At 41.0% G+C, this 25,292-nt stretch overlaps 1 protein-coding gene across 14 annotated transcripts in view; it reads left to right on the top strand.

Annotated features, from left to right (window-relative positions):
• Nucleotides 1–25,292, top strand: part of CACNA2D1 (calcium voltage-gated channel auxiliary subunit alpha2delta 1) — a 472,576-nt gene that overhangs the window by 109,606 nt on the left and 337,678 nt on the right. For all 14 annotated transcript variants that reach the window (XM_072147264.1, XM_072147265.1, XM_072147262.1 and 11 more), the window contains exon 3: nt 6,839–6,955. In XM_072147264.1, the coding sequence (XP_072003365.1) occupies nt 6,839–6,955 (117 nt within the window). The remainder of the gene's footprint in view (nt 1–6,838; nt 6,956–25,292) is intronic.

The following is a 25,292-nucleotide window of genomic DNA, read 5'->3' as shown; positions in this document are numbered from 1 at the left end:
AGAAGTACTGTCTGACATGACCCTAGTAGGTAGTAATGCACACAATCACTGGTGATGAGCAGACCCGATGCTGGCACTGATCGCGGGTGGTTACTGTTTAAATGCCACTGGCAAAGTTAGAACTTCTTCTGGAAGTTCACTTAAAAGCCCTGTCAAGTAGAGTATTAAATCTACTCTTTTACATCAAAGATTGCTTATTCACCTATAAAAACTAATCAGCTATATGCAAAATAATTTCGAAGAGTCATTTTTAGAGGTTGGAGAGGGAGCATCACTTTAAATGTCCCTATCTTTGGCCACACAGCAGCAGGTATCATGGTTCTGGTGTCACTGTAAAGATGTGAATCTGTAGCTCACATTCTTAACCAAGTCTTAATCTTTCGGTATTCCTGGTTTTATAGCACACAAAATCACAATCATGTTGCTTTATGAAAGAAGTGATTATTTCTTCTTGCTGCTATAAAGCATGATAAGGGTGCCTGAAGTGATTCTCCTCCTCCAGCCCCTGAAAGTGACTTATCTCAGGCAAAAAAGCTTTTTGCATTACATTACATTTGCATATGATTTAGGACTCTATTTTTATATTGGTAAGCATAAAAGTAAGAATCCTAAAAAGGATAATTCATATTTTCCCGGAAGGGGCCATTAGTCTAGTGGTGTAAAAGCTTGTGATAGTGTCCCTTTAACAGTAAAGGAAAAGTGTGAGCCGGGAATATGATACAAGCACCCATAATGCTATAAATAAATGAATATAACAAAACGGAGTTTAAATTGTTTGATTTTATGATTCACAAAATGTTATGGGCTTTCTAAAGTATGCAGAGTTATCACCAAGATGGCTATCATAGGATTCTACAAGTCCCATGATCCATTAGTTCTCAGGAACTCCTCCTCCCTCTTATGCTCTGCTCCCAGTGATGATGTAACAGACTGTCCTGCTCTGTTACCATAGTAATGATGTGTAACTACCATCACTGTACATTGCCTCACCGAGATGACGTCTTACCACAACACTGGCCATACTGGGTGTACTGCAACCGACTACAGTCAAACATAGTGATGATCACGTGACCTTCCCAGGCAGGTGCAGGACATGTGATGTGGACATGTGACCACCGCCATCTTCTTTCCTGTGGCTGCTCCGCACAGAGAAAATCACTGGACTGATTTAAGGGCCAGTAAGATTTTAATTCTTCATTACAGTCTATGTCACCAGCATTTTGCTGCTAAGGGAAGCAAAGTTTTAAATAACAACTAATCACATATTAGCTTATATTTTAAGGACCCTTTTGTATATGAATTATGCTGATTCCTGGAATACCCCTTTAATGTGCACTAATGCAAGCACATAGTGCAACAGTACAAACTATCAGCAGCATCAGTTACTATAATCTGGGTAATTTTTTGTCAGTATAATCTACAATGTCAGACAGTAGTAAATATGTCCTAATAGCTTTTTCTTTATTTTTAATAGACTGTTAAAAATGATTCTAATAATATATAAAGCAGAAATTTTAATGGAAATGGAAATCCTTTCTTTCTCCACAGCAGTGTTGGTCTGATGGGAATTGTCTGCATAGTTCTGCATCTGTCACACTTTGATAATGTAACCAATTAATGCAGAGAATAAGATAGATGGGGAGAATAGAAATATTTAACACATGAAATGTCTCTTTATACTGTACATAACCAGTTACTATATTTAGAAACAAAACTGCTTTTAAATGAATAGTTCTAATTATATTCAGTTGTTTACCAATATATGTCCTATTTTATCTCACTACACTGATCAATAAGAACAATTATTTGCATTTGAACTCTTAAAGAGAACCTGTCATGCAAAATAACCCCCTAAACTAAATATATTTTCATAAACTGCCATTAGAGAGCATTGCCTCTATCCCTTCATTGTCCTTCTACATGCCTGTAAACTTAAGCAATGAGGTCCTAAAGCTGTATGCAAATGTCCTGTGAAATGTCCAATGAGTAATTAGCATATTCATGCTGTCCAGCTTATTCATGAGTGGGAGGCACAGTCACACCCCCAGTGCATGACTGACAGCCTGTGTAATGATGTGAGGCTGTATAATGATGTGCTTCCTGGTGCTGGCGCTCCCTGCAGCCTGTGTGTGTGCATAGGAGAGATACAACAGCTCCAGGCAGCCATGTTATAGCAGAACATGTCAGGTACTTGTGTAGCTGATGTCTGTGTCTCTGTGTATTAGGAGGATGCAGCATGTCAGCAGATACAGCACACACACCAGCAATGCTTTACTATACATTACACACAGACATGAGCAGGGGGAGGAGAGGGGAGGGGGAACTGGGGTGACATCACTGCCTCTGACCATGTGACCAGCCTCATTTACATAATAAAGAAAAGATGATTTTATAATGATTAATGTATGAACTAACTAGATAAAGGCTGGGATGGGATCTTTGTGAGCTGCTCCAACAGGTAATAGTGACAGGAATAGTGACACAGACCTGATGACAGGTGTCCTTTAAGCTCTAGAATTTTCCACTTTAGGCAATCCCCAAATTACGTTCAAGAAAAATTCTGTAGCTTTGTTCTTTATTTGAATTTGTATGTAAGTTGGAAGGGGTATGTTTTATAAGTGTAGGAAAAAGCATTTTTACAGCCCTGATTTTACTTAACTTTATTACTCTTATGTTGATTGTTGCAGCCTGGGGCTAAATTACAGTAAGTTGCCAGCATCTGTCCAAATCAGCATCACCAGAAGTCACAGTGACTAGAGAGCTCAGTTTGTAACTAGGGGTTGTCTGTAAGTCAGTTGTTCTTAAGTCGGGGACTGCCTGTACTCTTTTTCCTGCTGTCTTGTTCTCTGCTGCACTGTAATTGCTGGTTATGATGTCCTGACAGATGTGATTGGACCAATCAAAATCCAGACTCATAGTGCAATCCTAATGCTGTGTGACCTATTTCAATTTGACCATGACTACCTAAGTTGTCATTGTCTTAGGAATGGTCGTTCCTAAGAAACATATATCCGCCATACATTGTTCTGTGCTCAGTTATTAAGATTACACTCTACCACTGTAGAGACGGTGGCTAAAAAATTAATAAAGATGAAAATTATTCTTAATATATATATTTTTTTCATTTATACTGATGAGCAAAAGAATAACCATTTTTTGTACTTTGGATTTAAAGCTACATACTGATGTAACAACGGTTAAAATGACTGAAAGTGTGTAAATACAATTAGTTATCACATTAAATGGGCAGATCCCAGTATTCACTTATACTATAGACCAGTGATGGCAAACCTGTTAGCGTCTGAGTGCCCAAACTGCAAGCCAAAACCCCCTTATTTATCGCGAGGTGCCAACCAAAAATGAAAGCAGTAACTTATTGCTTCCTGTTCCTCATCAACATTCCATCATATGGCCTCCCGAGGACAAGTTGGAAAATTTGTATCATTTTAGCTTCTTTCCAGTGTCCTTCTGTACACAGAGAATCGTGGGGTCAGCAGCAGGTCCTCCAAAGATAATTCATCCCTTCTCCCTCTTCCTACATTCCCAAGTAGCGAAGTAAGTATCACTTACATATATGACTGAAGGTAGCATCTTTTAAGTTGCTTGGAACCGCAGGAAGATTCTTTGAGTCCTGTCTGGTGTGCTGGGGCAATGGCCCGGGTGCCCACAAAAAGGGCTCTGAGTGCTGCCTCTGGCACCCGTGCCATAGGTTCGACACTATTGCTATAGACTGTGTTATCCTATCTGGTTAATGGGTTAAGACAGCCATGTTAACCAATGCTTGTATTTCACCACCCACTACAGCTTTGAATATGAGGCTACTATCATAGACAACCACCATGGCTTCCTCATCCATAATTTTGACTGTTATTTAGCATTTGCCTGGAATATGAAATGCAGTCACTAGGAAGTAGTTTGTTACATAGAACCAAGCACTGTAAAGCCCTATAGAGGGAAAAATAAAAAAAAAGTTATGGATTTTTAAAGTGAAGGAGTGAAACATGAAAATACAAAAGGGGAACCATTTAAAAGAAGCCATATATTTACTATACATATTATAAATAAAATGTTTAAAGAGGACCTTATAGAACAGTGGTTTAGTTTTCCAAATTGTCCTTTAGCAAGTTCCTATGTGGGCACTATTAAAATAAAAAAATGCATACTACACCCGGCCTCACTGCAGATGCACCATAGTTACAGTGCTTGTGCAATGAAGCTGGGATGTGGTTCTCTGGCTTCATTAAAGAACTGTGAAGGCATGGGGAACACAAGAGATGAGTCTAATTTGCCATTTTTCCATGTAAATAGCTCTACGAGGGCTTGTTTTTCAGTGACGGTATTTAATATTGCATATTCCAAATGCTCCATTTTCTTGTGTGCTTGCTTTTTACTGTCTTCACTGTGCACCCCAAATGACATGTCTCCTTTTAGGGTCGGTACAATCACGGGGATACTAAATTTATATAGGTGTTATTGTGTTTTAATACATTTAAAAAATTATAAGTTTTTGTACAAGAAAAAATATATCTTGCCATCTTCAGGCACAATCACTTTTTCATACTTTGATGTATGGAGCTGTGTGTTATTTTGAGGACTATATGGCCTTTTTTATCACTTTTTATAAAAAATTTTTGTATGTTAGAAAATAGCGAAAAAGTGCCGTTTTAGACATTGAGGCACTATTTCCTGTTACACCAGGAATAATTTTCATAAATCGGACATATTGGGATGCAAAGTAAGCTAACATATTTTTGATTTTTACTGGTATTTTTATATCAGTTCTAAGAAAAGGGGGTGATTTCATTTTTTTTTACTTTTTATTTATTTTTCAGACCCCCCTCAAGGTACGTTAAATGAAATCAACCATTTTAAAAACAAAAAGAACCCCTATAAATAATCACCTCCACTCCTTTTCATCTTGATCTCGGCGCTGTCTATCACTAGTGATGACACACTGGATTCACCTAGAAAAGTTATAATTAGCATCACGGAGCTGGGGACAAGATGTCCGACACTCCGGGCTGCTCATTATGCATGCCCTCGCCCCAGCTGACGTCACGTGAACGACATGGATTCACGCCTCTGGCATGACATCACCTCCTATTCCCGGTATGGGAGAGAGGTGGCGAAAGCGTGCATAATTAGCATCCCAGATCGCCGCATATCTTCAGCGCAAGGAACAAGATGAAAAGGAGCAGAGGTGAGTATTTGTAGGGTTTTTTTTGCTTTTTGAGTGGTTGATTTCCTTTAACCCTAGGTTGTCTGATCCCACGATATACTGCCATACTACAGTATATACTGCCATACTACAGTACTACCATACTTCTTACAAAGACCCGAGGCTGTCATGACAGCAGATCTTTGCTCCCTAAAGATGTCACAGGGAGCGAAAATCTAAGCCAAGATGGCGGCGCCCACCGACCTGTGTGTGACATACTAATATGTCACATGTCGGTAAGGGTTAAGATTAAAATATGTCATAATATATGTTTCAAATATTTACACAACCCATGCCCATTGGAAAACTGATGCACTGTAACACCATTTGGACAAGCCCATTACACTAGTAGTGAGAGTGACATGTTAGCTGGTAATGATATTACCCAGAAATAAATCCATTTTTTAAGTGATATCATTGTAAATGAAAATTACAGACATCATCATGAGTGCAACAACTTTTATGTTGTAATATCTAGCCTGAGACTGCAACCGAATATTCTTTGTAACAGCAGAGCAGTCTAATAACTTGTAAGTCTGTTCTCTCATTATAGTGTTAGCTGAATGACTGATACTTTTCACAGATCTACTGTTTTACTACTTTCATTGATACAAGAATTGCATAAAGATTCACTTGTGTCAAGTTAAAAATATGATGCTTGGCACTTTGCCAGATCTCTTCCAGGTACCTGTTTGTTTCCATGGTAATGCTTTTTCAATCTCCTTATATATTATATTAGACATGTCAGTTTAGGAACTTTTTTGTATAATCTTAATTTATTGGGAGACATTATTTATGTATTACCCACAGGAGTCTGTGGCTGCTACACTGAATTTACAAGCATGTTAACCCTTTGTTGCTTGGTGAGGGATGCTGTTGAATCCTGTTTGTATTAGGAATTGTGGATCACGAGAATTTTTATGGAATAGGGCGCTCTGTGGCAGCCACAATTCAAACCTTTGCTGATAAGCAAGAGAAGCAATATGCTATTGCCTTTTATGGCAACAATATCCTTGTAAATCTCTAATTTTTTGCAAAAGTTACAAACTTTCACCTTATGATTTTCTTTAGAAAGTTCAGAAAAAATCTTTCTTTAGTGTTACAAAGTATAAAGCCTTTAAAAGCCAAGGTGTCATCAAATTGTGTGGTTGTATTTATGTTCTCATCTTGTTATATTACAGAATGCTTATGTTTTGATGAAGGTTAGATTATTGTTTTCTATTTTTTTTTCCTGCATTTTTGGTTTGAACGAGAAAGTTACTGAAGAAGATGTCAAGGCGGTTTGGGCTACAAGTACAATGAATATGTGTGATCACGCTATAGAAAGATTTGCTTTCCATTATTATGTCACGTGTTGTACACTAGGATTAGTCAAGATGGTCTAAGTGTTGTGTCTGTCATTTACTTTTCCTCTCTCTTTGACAAGAAGAATAACTAGATTATAACATGTTATTAAGCTTGAATGAGAAAAAAATTGAAAAAGAAATCTCTTAACTACTCGCTTTAATGAGAAATAATTGCCTTCTTTATTACATTTCTGAGTTGATAATAATAAATCTTAAAATATTGTGTTTAACTGATCATAAATTGACTTCATTGTGTGTTTTTTTATCATTATAGATTTACTTGAAAAACAAAAATTTGTACACAGTTGAAGCCAACAACGCACGGCAGCTGGTGGAAAGTGCTGCAACTAATATAGAAAAACTTCTAAGAAATCGCTCTAAAGCTCTAGTGGTGAGTCCATTTATAATTTTATATTGGACGTTCAATTCAACAGAATTCACATCACTAACCATTGACATCATTTGTCATATTTGAAAACGAAAATCAAGACTGTAACAACTTTTTTCATGCTGTTGTTTTCTTTTCTAATTTCAACACCTAGAAATTGACTTTAGGAATTTATTTTCCTATTTTACACTTGACCGGTGTGGGGTTTGGAAATTAAGCAAACACAAAACCCAAATATGGTTGTCTGTGTAGGGCCTAACTTTGAAGCAAAGCCGCCAAACCCCACAATGATATAGTGTTTTTAAATTGGTGTTCCTTCATGAAATTCTTTTAAAATCATACAACTGACAGCTAGGCTACTGCTGGAATGGCAATGGTTGATGTTACTAGGGATCACTTCTGTTAAACTCCCTAGAGGCTGTGGTTTGTACTGACAGCTGGGTCTAAGAGAATAGGAAAAACAAAAGTGAAAATATCGACCCCCCCCCCCCCACACACACACTCCAACCCTGTGCAGCACTCAGTGGGCAAAGATGTGTTGCCATGCCAAATAGACCAAATGAAGGCCTGCCATGGTTAATCCAGAAGACCTTGTATATTGGATTGCAGTTTATTAATAGATCATTTATTTATTAATAGATCAAATATATTGTTAAATTACTTTGATTAACCTTAAAGAAAAATCCTTTAAACGGAACCTACCACTACAATTCTACCTATAAAAGTAGAACGGGTGGTAGGTGGATGTATGGAACGTGAGGATAGCCCTTTTTAGAGCTAATCCTTAAGGCCCTGCTATGTTTTTAAAACTTTAATACCCTAATATGTAAATTTTCTCATGCGGCTACTGGGGCATGGAGTAGCTGGACATGAGGCTACATGTCGCGGCTATTCCATGCCCCAGTAGCCTCTTTTCTCCTCCTACCCTGATATCTTTGTCCGAGAAGCTAGAGTTCTGCACATGCATAGTAACGCGGCTTCAGAGCAGTGGTCGCGCGACGAGCTGCGTGCTGAAGATGTTAGGGTAGGAGGAGAAAAGAGTCTACTGGGGCTACTGGGGCGTGGAGTAGCCGCGACGTGTAGCCTCATGACCGGCTACTCCACCACCCAATAGTCGCTTAAGCAAATTTACATATTAGGGCAATAATGTTTTAAAAAGATAGCAGGGACGTGAGGATTAGCTCTAAAAAGAGCTATCCTCACGTCCTATACATGCACCTACCACCCATTCTACCTTTATAGGTAGAATCGTGGTGGTAAGTTCCCTTTAAGTAACTTCTTTTATGCAAAAAAAAATTATTCAAGGTTAAAATGTAGTTAGAAAGTTAAACCATTAAAAAGTAATACTCGTCAATCCCTTATTTAGTGACATCGACAAAACATAAAAAGTTAACAAATGGAAAAAAAATATTTGGGGCCATTTGTAGGTCTCTTTGTTGTTTCATTTTCTTTTCCAGTGTTTTCTTTTTGGTGCTTATTTATCCTAAGGGTTTTTTTGTGTTTTTATATGTCTTCAATCTCATTTTGTGCCCTTTTTCCTCCTTCCATGAAAAAATCTTGCTAACACCAAGGTGTTGCTCCCTAGTTTTCTGCCTATTTTAGTAGCAATTCATTTTATTCGGATCCTGCTATTTTATGTTTTCATATTGGTAAGTTAGCATTAATTTTACTATCATTCTACATGACTCCATAGATCTGCCATTGTAATCAGCAAAGCATGCTTACAATGTGTTTTCCATTTCCAAGACCTTACATGTTATAACTGTCCACTGAATTCCATGAGATAACATTACTTATCGAAGGTCAACAGGACTGTCAGATCACCATAATATTATCTGATATGATGTATTCCTGAATCATGTTACATATAAGCATATTATTTCATTTCTTCTTATTGAGTAGAATAGTGCAAAATACTAAATAATGTAAAATTTTTAAGAATTATTGGTTGAGAAGAGACAAAATAGACATGCCCTGTGTGTTTTATAGTACTTCTACACATGCAAAAAGAATCACATAATAGCTTATGTTTAGTTAATTAGCATTATCGTCCACATTTACTAAGAGCAATGCGCAAGTTTTGTTGTGTACTTTGCACATTCTTTTCAGTGAAAACTGCTTGCACAGGTAATTAAGAGGTTCCTGCACCACATTTCTGGCGCACACAACTCTTTGTAGACATTTTCAGTGGATACAGTACTAGAACTCTCCACAAACTTTAACACCCAAATTCTACTGAGTATGTCAATACTCCAAATGTGGTGGTAATCTGCTGTATGGGCACAGGCCATGGCATTGAAGGAAAGTACGCCATTCAGAGCAGATTTTCATTGCCACTTTTTAATTCGATAAGGACAGGCTCTGTTTTTGCGTTTCTATTTTTTACCCCTCACCTTCAAAAATCTATAACTTTTTTTATTTTTCATGTAAAGAGGGGATTTCACACATTGTAATAAATGGGTTAAAATGGGACAACCTTGGGTCTTTGTATGACCTGAGGCTGTCATGGTAACAAATCACCACTCCCCGATGAGGTCACGGGGAGCAACAATTTAAGCCAATATGGTGGCGCCCACACTTTGCCGATGGCTATTGAAGAGATATCACCCGCGATCGGTGCTAGCTGGCGCATATTGCAGAAAGCATCCACCTTGTATGGAGAAGTCTCACGGGCTCCGCATGTGAGGGATACTAATATGTTGTTCGTCGGTAAGGGGTTAAAGGCTATATTCAAGATTAGAAGCACTTTACAAATATTTCATTTTAGTGGGTCTTTAGCTTATTGATTAGATTTTATTAACTCTTGAGTGTATGGAGGAAAAGAAAATCATCCATTCTGGATTAAGACTGTTTGCATTTTTGGGCCATTCACTGTACCATACAAATACTTCATTTATATAGTTTTTACAATTTTACTGAAGATAAACTTATATAGAGAAAATGACATAACTTACCGTATAAACTCAAGTATAAGCCTACAAGCAGAGAACCCTAATTTTAACACAAAAACTGGGAAAATCTTTTGACTCGAGTATACGCTGAGGGTGGGAAATGCATTGGTCACAGTCCCTGTAGTATATAGCCTGCCAGCCTCTGTAGTATATAGCTTGCCAGCCCCCCAGTATATAGCCTGCCAGCCCCTACCCCAGTATATAACCTGCCAGACCCTGCCTCCCAGTATATAACCTGCCAGCCCCTGCCCCTCAGTATATAGCCACTAGCCACTGTCCCCCAGTTTATAGCCTGTAGCCCCTGCCCCACCCCCAGTATAGAGCCTGCAGCCCCTGCCTCACCCAGTATAGAGCCTGCAGCCCCTGCCTCCCCCAGTATATAGTTTTCAGCCCCTGCCTCCCCCCAGTATATAGGCTGCAGCCCCGCCCCCCAGTATATAGGCAGCCGCCCCTGCCTCCCCCCAGTATATAGGCTGCAGCCCCTGTCTCCCTCCAGTATATAGGCTACAGCCCCTGCCTCCCCCCTGTATATTGGCTGTAGCCCCTGCTTAACCCCGGTATATAGGCTGCAGCCACTGCCTCCCCCCAGTACATAGGCTGCAGTCACATTTTTGGCAAGTTTTTCTGGGTTTGTTTTATGGCCTTCACTGGTTGGGTCCATTGTTTCCATTTCATTGTACAGATTGTTACGGACACAGCGATACCAAAAATGTGGAGTTTTTTGTGATTTTGTGTTTTTGTACTTTACTCTGGTTTCCTTCCACACTCCAAAATATACTGGTAGGTTGATTAGATCGTTAGCCCTATGGGGACAGTGACTAATTTGGCTGAATCTGTAGGTGCTATCTAAAATAAAGAATTATTATTATTACATTGCATGTGTATAGGGGAAAAAATCTTTACTAATTGGTTTAAACTTTTTTGTATTTCTTACAGGTTGGCTTGAACATGTGATCCTCAAATTGCTTGTTCAAGGTTTTATTCATCTAACACAGTGCTATACAGATGTATTTCACTTTTTTATATAACATACTGGCATGCTGCGCATAGCAGTGCCCAGCCTGGTTAAGACATTGTGCAGCCCTGGGGGACTTGTAAGAGGTGTGTGTGTGTGGGGGGGGGGGGGGGCGTATTGGAGACATATGTGTCCGAGATCAAGTTTAGAGGTTGAAGGGTAAGTGTCACTTTGGATACCCCTGTCTTTGGTTCTATAGTACATAACATGCTTTTGGTTTCATGTTAAAGGGATTTGCCCATGGAAAAAAATTCTCATATTTCAATCCCCTAGTATTTACACAATAAAGATAATTTTAACCCCTTACTTTACAGTTTTACTCGGTTTTATTGCTGTTTTAGCTCCTATCACTCCCTAGGCTGGTCAGTGCAAAATTCCATGGTGTGGGCAGGGACTATACACTTTCAACTGGATTCTGACATTCTACTTACACACTGGCACATAGAAAGAAGGATGACACAGATCATAGATGATAAGATGCATGAGATGCCTATTACTCAGAGGCTGACAGACTTTTACACTGTCAATTCTGCATTACATCTATTATCACTGACATTTGCCTGCCTCCCCCTTCCCCCGGATCACTTATCTACCTGGAGTTTGCAGCTTATTTTTACTAACCATGTGGTGCTGGCAGGAAGTGAGTCCGTGAGTGTCCGTGCTAAACTGCAGGGGGGCAGGGGGGGTTACAGGCGCAGAGCAGAAAGAGGGACAGAAATCTCAGCAGCATGGTGTCACACACAAATCCAAGCTGCAGATAAAAATCTGACACCTGCTACTAACTAGTAGCACTGATTTCAGTAGTTAACTTGTTAAGTGCCATAGTCAAACCTGACCATACAACCTAATCAGTGCTACATGTGACCATGAGGTTCTTGGAAGGTGCCTATGACAGATGGGAGCCTTTTAAAGACTATAATAGAGAAGCAGTATATTCACAGTATTTTGTACTGATTAATGATCACATGCCACAGAGTTCAAGTACCCTTGGGGGCTGAATAATAGTAAAAATAATTTTAAATAATCAGAAAAAAATAAAAAATTTACTGTATATACTCGTGTATAAGCCGAGTTTTTAAAAAAAAATGTGCTGAAAACCTCACCTCGGCTTATACACGAGTCAGTGATTAAAAAAAATATTGATACTCACCCACCGGTGTCCCCGATGTTACTCGCGGCTCCCGATCTCCTCTTCTGTCTTCCATCATCTCTAGCCAGCAGAGTCATGTCCATGCAATCTGCCGGCCGTCACACACTGTGATGCAGCGCTGTCGCATCACAGTGTGCGACGGCCTGCAGATCGCATGGACGCGACTCTGCCAGCTAGAGAAGATAGAAGATAGAAGAGTGAAGAAGCAGCCAGGAGCCGCGATGGGGATCGGGAGCCGCCAAGAGCCGCGACGAACATCGGGGACACTGGAGGGTGAGTATTAAGTTTATTTTTTTTTATCTGTATGCTACACGGGGGCAGGCTGTATTCTACATGGGGGCAGGCTGTATTCTACACGGGGGCAGGCTGTATACTACATGGGGGCAGGCTGTATGCTACGTGGGGCTGGCTGTATACTACATGGGGGCTGGCTGGCGGTATACTATATGGGGGCTGGCTGTATATTACATGGAGGCTGGCTGGCTGTATACTACATCCTCGGCTTATACTTGAGTCAATAGGTTTTCCCAGTTTTCTGTGGTAAAATTAGGGGTCTCGGCTTATACTTGGGTCGGCTTATACTCGAGTGTATACGGTAATTCAAATTACCCCCTTTACCTAAAAAACACATAAAAAAAACTAATTAACCCATGTTAATTAACATGTTACATAACTACACTCTGATCTATCAAAATATAAATATACAAATATGAAAATACTTCATATGCTTCCAAATGCATCCCATGGCAATGAAAACAAAGTCTAAACTCACAAAAAAAGACACTGGGGCTTATTTACTAAGGGTCCGCGGATCGCATTTCGGACTTCCTGACATTTTTGGGATTTGCGCCGCTGGGACAGGTATTTAGAAGGGAATTGTGTCACATGCAATTAGATTTTGGCGCAGCGGTGCCGGCTTTCATGTGACAGAAATGGGAGGGGGCAGGCCGTCGGACGATCTGGCTGATTCGGACTGAGCGCAGGATTTAACATTCAATTTGTGTCGCAAGGCAATGCAATTACGTACACCAGGAAGAAGAAGGTGAACTCCGGTGGACCTGAGCGTGGAAGCGACACATGCAGGATATCAGGCACACGATCTTCGTGAATCACGGCAGATGTGCATTCCGGTCGGACAATGCACTTTCGGGGATCGCGCAGGATGGGTAAGTAAAATAAAGCCATGAAAACAAAACCCAGCAGAAAATGCTGTACCTGTGTTTTTTTGCCAATACTCTGACTTTTTTTACAGCTTCGCAGTACATAGCACAGAATATTAAATGGCCCAACTAGAAAGAACATTTTGTCCCACAGACAAAAACCCTTATATAGTTCTGTAAAAAGAAAAATCTAAAATATATGGCTTGTGGGTGAAGGAGAGTAAAAAATGGAAACATAAAACCCCCCGAAAAATGTTCTTGAAAGGGTTAATGTGCTATGCTAGCAGGTGGTAAATCGAGAGCAGCAGCTCAATGCAACTTGTGATGGATTTGCTGCATTAATGCTTCATTAAGAAAGTACATTGTGATTCTTGTGGTAAATTTAGTGCGACCAGTGTACTACAGATCATGGGTGAGAGAAGAAAATTAGAATCTGGCTCTGAGCCAATCTATTTGTTTTTTTCTCAAATGAGAGAATGTGACTTGTAAGCGGCAAGGGGTTGTTAAGTCATCGCTGACCTTCTTTTGCATCAGGTTTGAAGCCTGTTAGCACTAATGTAAAATAGCACATTTTCCAGCTGCTGAATTTAATAGGAATGTACAGCTCTGTATGTTAATGTTACAACCAAAAAGAGCACAGTTTATGAATGATAACATCCCCAATGACTGTATCATATATTCTTATTGTAAAGAAATTTCTACAATGTTGAATAAATAACAAACATTTAAGACATATATGTTAAACACAACTGTTCTCTACCCGAATGGAGCTTTGAATTCTTCATCAACCCTAAGCATAACTTTTATGAAAATAATTATTCTGGTGATGCGAAATGACCTTTTTTGCAAGTGAAACAGCATCAGGAAGAATTCTGTGCCCCGTTGGCTGTGTTTACGACTGCTATTTGCAGCTCTTCCCTGAAGATACTAAATAATGGGCAGAATGGGATGCACAAAACACACAAACCAAACCTACTCTGAACTATTATGTAAATAATATATCAAATAAAATCCTTTCATTCTGCCATTTTTCCAAAGGTGACAAAGTCAAAAATTGAGCAGAGCATTTATTTTGCTACATGTTCCTGCATACATTTACATTATCTTATCTGCAAATGTTTCAAAATTCCCTATTTTATCTGCACTGTTAAAATGTTAATAAACCAAATGACTAACTGGGTTATAGAAACAGATAAAATAGCTGAAAGGTACAGTACAAATGTGTAGTAAGACACAAGTAAATCACTAGTCACATAGCTGTTGATTGAACAGGAACTCCAAAACTGACCTTAAATCACAATCTATGTAGGTGAACTGAAGGAAACTAAGGAAAGGTACATGAATAATGCATTGCTTTACAAACCCGAATATGCTCACTTCAGAAGGGGAAAGAAAGGCTGGTGCCAATATAATTATCATTGTGCAATATTTAGAAATAATATAAAGGTTAGAATGAACTAAGTTTCTACTTTGTGATTCTGGGATGTGTAGCTACTTTTTCTAGCTCACACTGCCCTAGGTACCAAGTCTTAATATGTTTCCATCAAAGGCCCATATACACTCAACAATTATTTGGATTTGCTTATTTCAAAGCAATTATAATGTCATTTGGTTAGTTTTCACAAAGGATATCAAGTGAAAGGATATTCATCATGTATTTGTACACTCACACATATATCTCTTCCTTGACGTTTCTTATCTGAGCTGCTGATTCATGATGTGTACTTTTGAAGATGTGCACTGTTATATTCATATTATGCTGCACATTGTCCAGCATAATATGTATATAATGGTACACATCCTCCATTCTTTAGTGTAACAGGTCAGAAGCCGGGGGCCCCTGACCATCCAAGCCCCATAGCAGCTCCTATGGCTGCTGCCACTGTAGTTACGCCACTGGCATCATTGATAACAACACTTATACTATATAGACTATGAACCTCTTAATCCCCACTCTAATATGCTATTAAGCCTGGGCCTACACTTTTTTAGAATCAGCACTTGTATTTGAATTCCCATATACCATGACTCCTTATGCTCCCACTTCTTTCAACAATTACATATATATCGCTCCTCTATGCCCCAAACCCAATGTAAGGTGACACCCCTTTGACCCCATGTTTTAGGACCACTATGCTTTGTATTAAATCCCCTATTCCTCCAGTCTACTATATTATAAACTTAAGGGCGGATTAAGGCTGACATGGGCCATGGGCTGTATGAATATTATAGCCCCTACAAGTCTGGAATTCACTTTCTACATATGGTGCTAGAATCATCTTCTTGGGGAGTGGAGACTCTGTCCCTTCTGTCTGATTTAAATCTGCAGTTCCAGGACTTTTGGAGGACCTTCAAAAGTCCTGAAATGTTACTTGTGTACATATGTATTGGGACCAGGACCAGATGTATGGGGATTTCATGGGTTGTGAAGGCCCTTTTCAGTATAAAATTTGATAGGTGTATTGGGTGGCTATGGGTCCCCTGGAAGGCTTGGGCCTCAGGCTACCACCAAAACCACCTATATCATAATCTGCTACTGTATAAACTCCTTTCATTGGGCCATAGACCCTAATTTCAGATACAGTCCTGGTTATCAGCAGTTTTATGGGTCCTTAGCAGTTTTTTCTAATATGCTGTACAAGACAGATTTATAGATGGATGGGTGTGGTTTAGGCAATCATTATGCCTACATAAAGTATTACCGTATATACTTGAGTATAAGCCGACCCGAGTATAAGCCGAGACCCCTAATTTTACCACAAAAAATGGGAAAACCTATTGACTCGAGTATAAGTCGAGGGTGTAGTATACAGCCAGCTAGCCCCCTGTAGTATACAACCAGCCAGCCCCTGTAGTATACAGCCTGTCCCAAGTAGTATACAATCAGCCTGCCCCCATGAAGTATACAGCCTGCCCCCATGAAGTATACAGCCTGCCCCCATGAAGTATACAGCCTGCCCCCAAAAAGTATACAGCCTGCCCCCAAAAAGTATACAGCCTGCCCCAAAAAGTATACAGCCTGCCCTCAGTATGCCTAGCGAATAATAAAAAAATAAACTTAATACTCACCCTCCGACGATACTCACCTTTGATGCTTAGTGGCGGCGGCTCCCGGTCATCGGCAGCGGCTCCCGAACCTCTGCGGCGGCTCCCGAACCTCTGCGGCGGCTTCTCTCTTCTATCTTCACGTGCCGGCAGTCGCGTCCATGCGACTTGCCGGCGGGCGCACAGTGCGATGCGGCGGTGTCGCCGCTGATGATGTCATCAGCGGTGACACCGCTACATCATATTGTGCGCCCGCCGGCAAGTCGCATAGACGCGACTGCCAGCACGTGAAGATAGAAGCCGCTGCAGAGGATCGGGAGCTGCCGCCGAGGACCAGGAGCCGCCGCCGAGGACCGGGAGCCGGAGGGTGAGTGTTAATTTTTTTTTTAATTATTATTGACTCGTGTATAAGCCGAGATGAGGTTTTTCAGCACATTTTTTGTGCTGAAAAACTCGGCTTATACACGAGTATATACGGTAAATCCTGAAGAGACAATGTACCTGGAGGAATAAAATAGCTGAAGGTTTGCTGCTATTTAATTACTGTAAATGTAATACATATCAGAAAGGAGGACATGTATAATCACACAAAATCCTTACCACTATTCTTGCCAGTTTTTTAAAATTGTCAGGAAAAATCACCATCTTGAACTCCATTATTTTACATAGGGAACTGCTGCAAAGCAATCAATACATTCCCGCTTTAAACTCATGGCATCTCTGTGACAATCTACAACATTTAACTAATCTAGTTGTCACAATTGAAGGTCAATTTGCAAATAACACATTTACTATATACAATAAGCCATTACTGTTACCTTGTGAATTGACATTTTAGCTTTTCTGAAGTTTTATCACTAGGCGCCTTGTGTGGAAATTTTTAAGACTGGCTTTTTAAATGCCAGTCTTAAAATTTCCCACACTGGTACTCCGGCACCCATATCTTCTAATAGGCTCCTGTTTAGACCAGGTCTGACCTGGCAGAGATTTTTTCTATAGTTTCCGTATGGTTTTCAGACGGTGACTCTACTAAATTTGGTGATCCGGGGTGTCCAAGCCACTACTCGCCAACTGCCCAACCCGTTCCCTGACATACCCAAAGTGGTGTGTGAGGTGAATAATCCTCAGAACTGGTGGGGATGTGTGGATTTTGATGGCATAATAAATCTTCTCTTGTGTATTACAATAGATATAAAATTGGTATTAAGACATAGATATTTTATCTTAGTACTACTTTTCTACATAACTGTTGCTCCTGTAAGTAATTTATGCACACCGTCTCAATTAATGAATTTTGCATAACTATGTCTTTGATGTGTGATGCATAATAAAAGTGTTTGATGAATCAACCAGGTAGTCATATTTAGAAACATCTGAGACATATTTATTTCCTGTTATATGAATGGAATTTTATGGGAAGAAAAACAATAAAGGGAAATTCTGAATCTGCACACAGTGGATGTTAATATATTTCTGATATTTGTGTGTGCAGTACAAAACATGTGTGTAACATCTCTGCTTGTTTAGGCTTTAGCTTCATTCTCTGCCAGTAAAGTATGACAGAGGATTTGCTCCTGACTATGATTTTTAGTTGGCATTCTGTCCTGCACTATTCTGAACATTTCCTTATTTCACCTCGGGCTGTCTTAATTGATTTCCACCACAACCCGTTTTGGGCTGTAAATAGTTAGGTAATGGTTAGATACCTCCTCCACTCACATTTCTACTCTGTTGTCTTGATGTCAGGGGACCGTTCAGATCATTCTCTGAACCAGGACTCTTATATCTTATTTTTATCTTCTTGTTTATTTTCCAACCATCCATTTGTCTTTTGATTCTGTACTGCATTGTTTTCTTTGTTTTGACTCAAATTTGGATGTCCATTTTCTGTGCTTGTCCTGTTTTATCTTTGCTTGTCACTTTGGCATAGGAAGGGAATGTCAACCAGTTGTTGCCTACCATCAAGTGTTGGATAGGCAAAAAGTGTAGGTAGGAAAAAGCAAGTTGGTGCATCTAGCTTTAGAGCTCACTGCCTGTGTCTGTCTTTTCCTTTTCCATCTCATTTTCCGTTCACAACCAGCAGCTGTACAATGTGTTCCTATTTCCATTCAGCTGCACATTCTGTAATTTACTGTAGATGTATATGTTGTGTAGTATGTGTGCATATTATCTAAGTGTGAAAGTAGGATTGTGTGCAATACCTTTACTAGTTAAAGTAACTCCTCTGATTGACAATAACTATTTTACATTAAAAGCATAATTTAAAAAACTGCTATTAAATCTTTCAGGTATGTTCTCTTTGCTTCCCAAACTCTTAAGATTTCTGTCGAATGATGTTCTAGCCACCAGCTTCTAAGAACACTTTGTTCTTTGCATGTTTTACCTGCTTTGGGAGTCTCAGTAAACCCCCTCGATTTATTGACCACTAGAGAATCGGGAGGCATTAGAAATTTTCAAAGTCTCTCTATGTTTGCCAAATGGCTTGACTGGTTTCATGTCAAGACTTAATGTGTGCAATGAGCCAATAAAAAAGCTCTCTTTTCTATTTTTGCTCCCCTCCTGCTGTTTTGCTAAATAAATAAGATGTTTCAGCTCCACTGGTACATCTTTAACACAAATTCATCTAAAACTACAAAAACAACCTTAAATAATTGCTATATATAAAGCCACCAGTTGCAGGAAACAAGAACTTCAGGTCAGATCAGACAGTGAATTCCAATGTTGAATTTAAAGTTTTTTAGCATAACGAGTAAAAATCATTGTTTCCCCTTCATTTCTTGGCTGTTTGTGAATATGTCTCAAATGTGTGACACATCAGTAAAAGTGTCTCATGATACATTGGTAATATGAATAAAATTTCTAAAGGCATCCCTTATAGACAGACATGCATTAAAACTATCAAGAAGATGTCTAAAAACTTGGTTTAACAAATACCGTAAGCTTTTGATCTTTCAGCCAAATTCACATGCAGAAGATTTGTGGCAGAAATCTTTTTACAGAGGTCACTAAGGGTACTTTTTTAACTCTTTTTTTATCAGACATTTTTATTGTGATTCTTTTAAAACATTGATATGTTCCTCGAGGGATAGGGACATTTCATATTGTGTCCCATTGATGAGCGTATAATTTATCTTTGCTGGTTGGAATTTTTAAGTGCTCTACTCAGAATTACTAACTTATACATTATTGCTTGTATTTTTATCCTTTTTGCTTTATTAACCCCTTAAGGACGCAGGGTTTTTTCGCTCATTTCGCTCTCCACCTTCAAAAATCCGTAACTTTTTCATTTTTAAGTGTACAGACCTGTGTGTGGGCTTATTTTGTGCGTAACAATTTTACTTTCCCGTAATCTTATTTATTTTAACATGCCATGTACTGCGAAGCTGAAAAAAAATTCCAAATGTGGAAAAATTGAAAAAAAAATGCATGTGCGTCACGTTCTTGTGGGCTCAGTTTTTACGACTTTGACTGTGCACTCAAAATAACACCTCAGCTTTATTCTTTGGTTCGGTGCGATCGCGTTGATACCAAATTTATATAGGTTTTATTGTGTTTTAATACATTTTCAAAAATTAAAAGAATGTGTACAAAAAAGAAAAAACATTTTTTGCCATCTTCTGAAGCTAATAACTTTTTCATACTTTGGCACACGGAGATGTGTGAGGTGTCACTTTTTGCAAAATGAGCCGACCTTTACATTGCTACCATTTTTAGGTCTGTGCGACATTTTGATCATTTTTTATTCCATTTTTTATGTGATGTAAAAAGTTGTAAAAGTCGCATTTCGGACATTTGGGTGCCATTTCCCGTCTCGGAGGTCACCGCCGGCCATAACCGTTTTTATATTTTGATAGATCGGGCATTTTGGGATGCGGCGATACCTAATGTGTATGTGATTTTTACTGTTTATTATGTTTTATATCAGTTCTAGCGAAAGGGGGGTGATTTGAATTTTTAATATTTTATTAATTTTTTTTATTTTTTTAAACTTTTTTTTTCTTTTTTTTCCACTATTTCTTAGACCACCTAGGGTACATTAACCCTAGATGGTCAGATCGCTCTTACCATATACTGCAATACTTCTGTATTGCAATATATGGCATTTTTGCAGCTCATTCATTACAATGAGCCACTGAAGAAGCCAGATAGCCTCGGGTCAAACGAAGACCGGGCCGCCGGCGGCAATGAAGGGGTTAATAGCGGTGGGGGTTTGCTGCAATATGCAACAACCCCCACCTCTGTATGAAGAGGACTCAGCCCGTGAGCCCTCTTCATACATTCCCTATCCCTCTGCGCCGTAGAGCTACGGCGCAGAGCATTAAGGGGTTAAAAGTGAAGTTTTAGTTTTGACATCCACCATTTGTACTTAGTGTTTGTTGATCCTGGTGGACTTTTACAGGGAGATCACACTATCCACCTAATGTACTGTTGTTGAGTACAAGAGCTGGGTAGAACGAAGCATAAAAGCACCATCTTGCATAGATCCCCAGGTCTTTATGTGCTAAAGTTAAGACTCTCTAGCGTAGGTGCACCCTGTGCCGTAACTCGAGAGTCAAATGTTTGTTACACATATAAAATTATAGGAGAGTCTGTGAAAATACTATAATGTCTAGAGATGAGCGAACATGCTCGTCCGAGCTTGATGCTCGGTCGAGCATTAGGGTACTCGAAACTGCTCGTTACTCGGACGAATACTTCGCCCGCTCGAGAAAATGGCAGCTCCCGCCGTTTTGCTTTTTGGCGGCCAGAAACAGAGCCAATCACAAGCCAGGAGACTCTGCACTCCACCCAGCATGACGTGGTACCCTTACACGTCGATAGCAGTGGTTGGCTGGCCAGATCAGGTGACCCTGGGATAGACTAGCCGCTGGCCGCGCTGCTCGGATCATTCTGTCTCTGGATGCCGCTAGGGAGAGAGCTGCTGCTGGTCAGGGAAAGCGTTAGGGTGTTCTATTAGCTTACTGTTAGGCAGGAGTGATTCTCAAAGAACCCAACAGCCCTTCTTAGGGCTACAATAACGTTCTACTTTTTTTATTTTAATTTGCATCTTTTACCATTTTGTGAGGAATTAGCAGGGGGACTTGCTACCGTTGTGTTTAGCTCTTAGTGGCACACATATCCATAGCAAAGACCGAAGTGGGAAAATTCAGTAGGGGTTGGATTTCTATTAGGCAATAACTCAGTGTCATCTCATCTGGCATAGTAGTGTGCTTCCTTTGATACTTGGCTAGAAAATAGCCATAGGAGAATACAAACAGCTTCTTGAAGCCTACAGTAGCGTTCTATATATTTGATTTCTGGTTGATCTGCTGGTGGCTTTAGTTTCTGCAGTGCATGTACTTGCCAATTCTGAGCAATTTGTAGTGAGACTTGCGACCGCTGTGTTCTGCGCTTAGTGGCGCACATATCCATAGCAAAGGCTGAAGTGGGAAAATTCAGTAGGGGTTGGATTTCTATTAGGCACTAACTCAGTGTCATCTCATCTGGCATAGTAGTGTGCTTCCTTTGATACTTGGCTAGAAAATAGCCATAGGAGAATACAAACAGCTTCTTGAAGCCTACAGTAGCGTTCTATATATTTGATTTCTGGTTGATCTGCTGGTGGCTTTAGTTTCTGCAGTGCATGTACTTGCCAATTCTGAGCAATTTGTAGTGAGACTTGCGACCGCTGTGTTCTGCGCTTAGTGGCGCACATATCCATAGCAAAGGCTGAAGTGGCAAAATTCAGTAGGGGTTGGATTTCTATTAGGCAATAACTCAGTGTCATCTCATCTGGCATAGTAGTGTGCTTCCTTTGATACTTGGCTAGAAAATAGCCATAGGAGAATACAAACAGCTTCTTGAAGCCTACAGTAGCGTTCTATATATTTGATTTCTGGTTGATCTGCTGGTGGCTTTAGTTTCTGCAGTGCATGTACTTGCCAATTCTGAGCAATTTGTAGTGAGACTTGCGACCGCTGTGTTCTGCGCTTAGTGGCGCACATATCCATAGCAAAGGCTGAAGTGGGAAAATTCAGTAGGGGTTGGATTTCTATTAGGCACTAACTCAGTGTCATCTCATCTGGCATAGTAGTGTGCTTCCTTTGATACTTGGCTAGAAAATAGCCATAGGAGAATACAAACAGCTTCTTGAAGCCTACAGTAGCGTTCTATATATTTGATTTCTGGTTGATCTGCTGGTGGCTTTAGTTTCTGCAGTGCATGTACTTGCCAATTCTGAGCAATTTGTAGTGAGACTTGCGACCGCTGTGTTCTGCGCTTAGTGGCGCACATATCCATAGCAAAGGCTGAAGTGGCAAAATTCAGTAGGGGTTGGATTTCTATTAGGCAATAACTCAGTGTCATCTCATCTGGCATAGTAGTGTGCTTCCTTTGATACTTGGCTAGAAAATAGCCATAGGAGAATACAAACAGCTTCTTGAAGCCTACAGTAGCGTTCTATATATTTGATTTCTGGTTGATCTGCTGGTGGCTTTAGTTTCTGCAGTGCATGTACTTGCCAATTCTGAGCAATTTGTAGTGAGACTTGCGACCGCTGTGTTCTGCGCTTAGTGGCGCACATATCCATAGCAAAGGCTGAAGTGGGAAAATTCAGTAGGGGTTGGATTTCTATTAGGCACTAACTCAGTGTCATCTCATCTGGCATAGTAGTGTGCTTCCTTTGATACTTGGCTAGAAAATAGCCATAGGAGAATACAAACAGCTTCTTGAAGCCTACAGTAGCGTTCTATATATTTGATTTCTGGTTGATCTGCTGGTGGCTTTAGTTTCTGCAGTGCATGTACTTGCCAATTCTGAGCAATTTGTAGTGAGACTTGCGACCGCTGTGTTCTGCGCTTAGTGGCGCACATATCCATAGCAAAGGCTGAAGTGGGAAAATTCAGTAGGGGTTGGATTTCTATTAGGCACTAACTCAGTGTCATCTCATCTGGCATAGTAGTGTGCTTCCTTTGATACTTGGCTAGAAAATAGCCATAGGAGAATACAAATAGCTTCTTGAAGCCTACAGTAGCGTTCTATATATTTGATTTCTGGTTGATCTGCTGGTGGCTGTAGTTTCTGCAGTGCATGTACTTGCCAATTCTGAGCAATTTGTAGTGAGACTTGCGACCGCTGTGTTCTGCGCTTAGTGGCGCACATATCCATAGCAAAGGCTGAAGTGGGAAAATTCAGTAGGGGTTGGATTTCTATTAGGCACTAACTCAGTGTCATCTCATCTGGCATAGTAGTGTGCTTCCTTTGATACTTGGCTAGAAAATAGCCATAGCAATAGGATAGGATTGTTTGGTTCTAAAAACTCAAAAAAAAACAAAAAACACAAAAAAAAACAAAAAACACAAAAAAACACAAAAAAAAAACAAAAAAAAGTAAAAAAAAAAAAAAAGTTATAACTCTCATTTTAAAAATGTTTAACCCCAGGGCTAGGGGTAGAGGACGAGGGCGGGGACGTGGGCGTCCAACTACTGCAGGGGTCAGAGGCCGTGGTCCTGGGCGGGGTGAGACACCACCTGCTGATGAGGGAGCAGGGGAACGCCGCAGAGCTACACTCCCTAGGTTCATGTCTGAAGTTACTGGGACTCGTGGTAGAGCACTGTTGAGGCCAGAACAGTGCGAACAGGTGATGTCGTGGATTGCTGACAATGCTTCGAGCAATTTGTCCACCACCAGTCAGTCTTCCACGCAGTCCACCCATGTCACCGAAATCCCCACTCCTCCAGCTCCTGCACCTCAGCCTCCTCCCCCCCAGTCTGCCCCCTCCCAGGAAAATTTGCCATTTGAACCGGCATACTCTGAGGAACTGTTTTCTGGACCCTTCCCACAGTCACAAACCACTTGTCCGGTTGCTGCTGAGCAATTTTCCGATGCCCAGGTTTTCCACCAGTCACAGTCTGTGGGTGATGATGACCTTCTTGACGTAGTGGAAGTGTGTAAAGAGGTGTCCGACGATGAGGAGACACGGTTGTCAGACAGTGGGGAAGTTGTTGTCAGGGCAGGAAGTCCGAGGGGGGAGCAGACTGAGGGATCGGAGGATGATGAGGTGACAGACCCAAGCTGGGTTGAGAGGCCGGGTGAACACAGTGCTTCTGAGACGGAGGAGAGTCCTCGACCTGAACAGGTTGGAAGAGGCAGTGGTGGGGCCAGACGGAGAGGCAGGGCCAGAGCTGGTGCATCAGCGCCACTGTCAACTAGTGAAGCTCCCGTGGTGAGGGCTCTTGCGGCGAGGGCTAGATCTTCAGAAGTGTGGAGGTTCTTTAAGGAAACACCGGATGACCGACGGACTGTGGTGTGCAACATTTGCCAAACCAGGCTCAGCAGGGGTTCCACCACTACTAGCTTAACTACCACCAGTATGCGCAGGCATATGAATGCTAAGCACCCCACTCAGTGGCAACAAGCCCGTTCACCTCCGGCCGTGCACACCACTGCTCCTTCCCCTGTGTCAGCTGCTAGTCAGCCCCCTGCCCAGGACCCTGGCCCAAAAACCCCATCGTCGCCTCCACGATCCTCCACAGCATCCACCAGCGTTCAGCTCTCCATACCCCAGACGCTGGAGCGGAAACGCAAATATAGTGCAACCCACCCGCACGCCCAAGCCCTTAATGTGCACATCTCCAGATTGCTTAGCCTGGAGATGCTGCCCTATAGGCTAGTAGAGACCGAGGCCTTTCGCAACCTCATGGCGGCGGCCGCCCCTCGGTATTCGGTCCCCAGCCGCCACTACTTTTCCCGATGTGCCGTCCCAGCCCTGCACCAGCACGTGTCAGACAACATCATCCGTGCCCTGACCAACGCCGTTTCTGACAAGGTCCACCTGACCACGGACACGTGGACGAGTGCTGCCGGGCAGGGCCACTATATATCGCTGACGGCACATTGGGTTAACTTGGTGGAGGCTGGGACCGAGACTGACCCTGGGGCTGCTCATATACTGCCGACGCCGAGGATTGCGGGGCCTACCTCGGTCCAGGTGTTTCAGGCCTACTATGCCTCCTCCTCCTCCCACCCCTCCTCCACCTCC

This window comes from Engystomops pustulosus, chromosome 4 (assembly GCF_040894005.1).
Source record: "Engystomops pustulosus chromosome 4, aEngPut4.maternal, whole genome shotgun sequence".
NCBI lineage: Eukaryota > Metazoa > Chordata > Amphibia > Anura > Leptodactylidae > Engystomops > Engystomops pustulosus.
The sequence above is the reverse complement of the archived record's forward strand: the minus strand, read 5'-3'. Positions and strand labels throughout refer to the sequence as shown.